The following is a 5,318-nucleotide window of genomic DNA, read 5'->3' on the forward strand; positions in this document are numbered from 1 at the left end:
TGTAAAATCTACCCATCCATCCATCCATTCATTCATTTTTTTTTCACTGGTTGGTTCACCCCCCCCCCCCCCCACCACCACCACTGTAGAAACCTACAAGCAGGCCATTGAAGATTTTGAAACAGCTTACAAACTCCTCTCAGACAACCTCGTGTCCCAAGATGACAGACGATTGGCCGTGATAAAATATCATTTGGGCCTTACCTACATATCTACCGGTGATTTTAAACTATCGATAAAAAATTTCGAAGAGGCCCTGGGCATCTGCCAAGTGTTGATGAAGAATCTTGCCAACAAACTGAAAGACCTTAATTATGATACATCCATCATTGAGAGTGAGGGTGGTGAAGGGGTAACTGTCGATGAAAAGCAAACTGAGGATCCAAACGTTAAAGATTTGCTCGAGGAGTTCAAACAGATTAGAAGTTTGATTCCTGATCTGAAAGTTAAGGTAGGAGGCATCAAAGTACTTGTTTGCCTGCTTGCATTTTCATTTCGTCATCGCGTTCATCCCCTATGTGTGTCTTCATTTTGTTTCATCTTGGCAACATCATCATCACCACCAGATTGAAGAAACCATCGAAGAGGAAAAAAATGTGACTGGATTGAAAGATGCTCTCTACAAATCCGTAAGCAAAGATGCAGCAGCAGCTGTTGCTACAACTGCTGCTGATACAGCTGCTGTTGAAACCGAGACTATAGGATTTCCTGAGGCTAATAATAGAGCCGGTGATGTGGTTGGTTGGACCATGTTGTCTTTATTGCTGCTACTGTCCGCTTTTTATTATTTCTGCCTTTGGTTTTGTTCTTAATTTATCGTTTCCATCATTTTGTTTTTGATGGTGAATTAAATTGATTGAATATGTTATCTTGATTATTCCCACCACCATCATCATTATCATACAGGCTGTCGCTGACGACATCACACATTTGATCAGGAAGAAGGTTTCCGTTCGTTTATTTTCCATTTCTTAATTAATTGAATTAATTTGATTGATTAATTTATTTAATAAGGTCACTCAGTTAATTTATTGGACGATTGATTTAAATATTCACAAAGCGCAAGCAGCAGGATCTTGAAAACTCGGGAGAGGTCCAAGGAGAAGAAGCTGACAAGAGCAAAAAATTAAAAGTGGAAACAAACGACAGCACGCCCAACCCTGATGACGTCATTGCAGGAAATGATGACAAAGAGAACGATACGAAGATAATGAATAAGATGGAAGAAGAGATGGATTTGGAGGTTGATTGATTGATTGATTTATTGATTTATTGATTGATTTATTGATTTATTGATTGATTGATTGGAAGAAATAGATGATTAGTTGATTGATTGATTGAATAATCAGTTTAATTTGTATAAATTAAAAAAACGTTCGTTCATTTTACCATAGTTGAAACAACAAAATACTCAAAAAACTATCAGCTCACGTTAATAAACTTCAATAAATTCAATCGCGCTATCGTTCAGATCAATCGGTTAACACAATCACTTTTGAACTTTAACCTTTTACAGAAAGATCCAAAATATGTGGAAAGCAGCGAGGATTCGGCAGCTGTTGCTACATTGCTTGCTGCTGACAGCAATGAAATTGCTGGATAAATGACTGATAGAGTGAATGAGTGTGAATGATTGATTGATTGATGGGTGGGAGTATTTGTTGAATGAATGAACGAATGAATTATTGGTTGACTGGTTTTATATGCATAATTGATTAACTAAAATGACCTACTTAATTGGGAATACGATCAGCTTTCTTAATTATCATAATTGAATGATCAGATGATTGGCTGATGTTTGCAAGACCTTATATGCACGTATAAACTAATGTATATATATATATAACTGGACAGTTTCCTTGTTCCTCGAATGAGAAACAAGGAATTTTTTAACTGTTGGTTTAGTGAATACTCAATAATAAAGCCCGTGAAAAACAGTTTGATATGGCGCGGCCTACCGATGCGATAGTTTTTTTAGATTTATTTGTTGTTTTTTCAAAAAACAATCTCTAATTATAATTAATTAATTCTAATTAAAGTTATAATAATTAATTAATTTTAAATGTAACAAGAAGAGCGCGGCTGTGATGAATGAATTTTAATTTGATGATACCAGGGGGAGGCCTATTTACCAGCATACAACACCTTATGGGTTGAAGCAGGGATATGCAAAGAAACCTCAATTTTTTCAACTTAATTATTTTCAGTAATGTCTCCCCTTGCTCCAAACCAAATAACTAGAATAATAGGACTAATCGATCAGTTCGATCTATCGGTCGGGCTATTTGTCGGGCTTGGATTGTTGGCTTACGAAATTGCATGGATTTTAACGAGCAAGCTAAATGAAATATTTACTTGATTTAATATGCTTAAAACATTGTAGTAATTCTATTTAATTTTAATAATGATTAATAGAATTATGTATTATTAAACTGTTTTTGTTAATTTGAGTATAAAAATTGCTTTTGGTCCGGTGAAATCCGGTGGCTTACTGAAGCCGAAGGTTGGCTTAGTAGGATTGAACTATAGTCACCCTTTTTTTTTACACTATTCGATCATGTTAAAAATTGGTTTTCTTATGAAATAAACGGCCTAAATAAATCAAAATTGTTATTTGAACAACTATCTTTATTATATTCAATGAACACTTTACACTCTGCTGGTGCTCATAAGAAACTGGCTGCTGAAATCATATGTTGGCTTACAGCAGTGGCTTACAGGGTTTAATAGAACTCTTACGATAGCACTTTTTTGTGCATATAATGTATTAAATAAATCAATATATTCATATCACAATTGTTTTTGTCAGTATAAATATAGAAATTGCTTTTGTCAGGTGAAAAACAGTGGCTTACTGAAGCCGTAGGTTGGCTTAATCGGATTTTTTCTCATGTATACAATACTATGAGATAAATCAAACAATCAGTCAGCCAGCCAGTCTGTCAGTCAATCAATCAACCAACCGATCAATCAACCGATCAATCAATCAACTAAATTGAATGAACCGAATAAACAAAAATAAAAACAGAAATAAATAAAAAAAATTTGCGAGGCCTGTTCAAACTCGAACAAACAGTTAACCGTACAGATCAACAAACAATTTAGAGATTTTAGTAAAGAAAAAAAAACACAGTAGTTGCTTTTATTTGAATTCATTCAAAAATAAAAAGTGACAGTTAATTAAAATTTTAAAATGTCAATTTTGTTTTTAAATTCGTATTTTAAATAAACAAATATAACAAAATATCGACCGATAAAAATAATTATTATCCATTATTATTATTATCATACACACTCCTTAGAAGTTAATAAACCACGTAACATGAACATTTAGTAAGAACAGTTCACAACATATCATAATGACTAAATCAACATACTAAGCAGAAATAATTTATACATGCATATATACAAAGTAAATCAAGAAATATCGAAAAATTATATAACCAATTTAAAAAAAACTAGAAACCAGTCAACATTTAATGAATAAATAAATAGACATTATTAAAAAGATTGTTCAAAAAGGTACAATTTAAGGCGACGACGAGAATGAAATGTTGTTTGTTTTGTTGGTGTGGTGTTGTGAAGCGAAAACAAACACATTACAAAAAACTAGTAAGAAGTCGCAAGAATAATAGTCAGTCACCTACCTATAATAAAATTACTCTCAGGGCCCTAGCTTACTTATAAACATTGACTCAACTCACTTACCTACAAATTTGTATTTCTCGTTTTAGATGTTTCAAGTATTTTATTTAACATATTTTAGCGTTTTTATTTTACTTGAAGCTTTTTAACTAATGTTAAGCCCTAGCCTACCTACAATTGTTTAACTCATCTTAGTCCCTAACTTACCTATGAATTAAATTAAAGTCCGGTTCCCGGTAAAGAAAATATAAGTTAAAGAGAAACATAACAGAAACGACACCGAATGAATGGATGTTGTGTATGTATGTGTTGTATTGATGTGTGTGTATGTAAATGTGCGGGCGCGCACTCTCCAGAAACTTCACTCACTACCGACGAACTTCGATTGCACCGACCATCATCTGACACGCATCGATGGAATGAATTTGACCAGATACTGAAAAATAAATTGAAAAAAAACATTAATTCACTAAAATAAAAAACAAGCAATTGGAAAAAATAGGCAACTTATCTTTTTGAGATAACACTCAATCTTTGTTCAAATTCGAGTACTTTCAAAGGTACAATGAGACAAAAACAAATTTACCTTTAACATTATCTTCGAATTGTAATCGGAACGATCATCATGAGACCTCCATCTGAAACGTGCTGATGCCCACCACAGCCCACCTCTCATCATTCTGTAGACATTTTTTTAATAGCGTATTAGTAAATCAAGGAACAAAGGAACGATCGAATAAATGATTAACTGAATGATTGAATAATTGGTTGAATGAATGAGTGAATGAATGAATGAATTAATTAATTAATCAATAATTCAATTAATGAATAGAACGAATTAACAAATCAATTAATAGAAGAATAATTTAAAAGGTTGAGTGATAAAATGAACGAATGAGAAAAATAAAAAACGAAACTAAACCTTACTTCAAAAATCGTCGTTACTGTACTTTCCATTGCACCGACCACCACCATCTGGTCGGCACACAAAATACCATCCGAGCTTCAGAGTGTCAGTCGAACAGCCAACGAGCTGATTCTTCCTACACCACCATCATCATATGTAAATCATCATGAGACCACCATCTAAAACGTGCTGACTCCCACCACTGCCCACCTCTCATCATTCTGTAGACAATTTTTTTTATTTGCGTAGTAGTAAATGAATGTTAGAATTTTAGAAGCAAAAAAACTATAAAATAAAATAATGTCAAATAAATAATATTTTAAAATAATAAAAAAAGTAAAATGTAAAAAAACTTACCGTCGTTCATTCGACAAATGCAGAATGTTGAATGCGGTTCGGTTCCTACGTTGTCTTCCAAAACAGCCCGTGTTGAGGAAGAAAAATAAAGGAAAGATTCTCATCAGAAAGCTTAGCGGTGCCTGCATCTCAAATTGCTTAAAAAAAATAATCCTATCTACCTATTCAATTACCTTAACTAATCTATATTAAATTATTAATGGTACGATAGTCGAAAGTCCCCCTTCATTCTCCCTCCTTGCACAGAGGTTCACCGATAGCCAGGGCACCGGATAGTAAACCATTGCCGTGCGGATAGTAGACTATTGCCGTGCGGATAGTAAACCATTTGCCGTCCGGAAGCCGTGCGGGTAGTAGACTATGGCCATGCCGCATGGTAAATCATTACCGTGCAGATAGTAAACCATTG

The 5,318-nt window shown here is 33.8% G+C and overlaps 1 protein-coding gene across 1 annotated transcript in view; it reads left to right on the forward strand.

The window, feature by feature from the left end:
- The window catches only part of HELRODRAFT_194398 (hypothetical protein), a 5,165-nt gene extending 3,128 nt beyond the window's left edge, over positions 1 to 2,037 (forward strand). Inside the window, exons 7-11 of the mRNA XM_009031539.1 lie at positions 90 to 451; positions 567 to 737; positions 907 to 945; positions 1,061 to 1,243; positions 1,517 to 2,037. Coding sequence (XP_009029787.1) covers positions 90 to 451; positions 567 to 737; positions 907 to 945; positions 1,061 to 1,243; positions 1,517 to 1,603 — 842 coding nt within the window. The 3' untranslated portion in view covers positions 1,604 to 2,037. The remainder of the gene's footprint in view (positions 1 to 89; positions 452 to 566; positions 738 to 906; positions 946 to 1,060; positions 1,244 to 1,516) is intronic.
- The last annotated feature ends 3,281 nt before the right edge of the window (positions 2,038 to 5,318 follow it).

This window comes from Helobdella robusta, assembly GCF_000326865.2.
Source record: "Helobdella robusta unplaced genomic scaffold HELROscaffold_75, whole genome shotgun sequence".
In the NCBI taxonomy this organism is placed as follows: Eukaryota; Metazoa; Annelida; class Clitellata; order Rhynchobdellida; family Glossiphoniidae; genus Helobdella; species Helobdella robusta.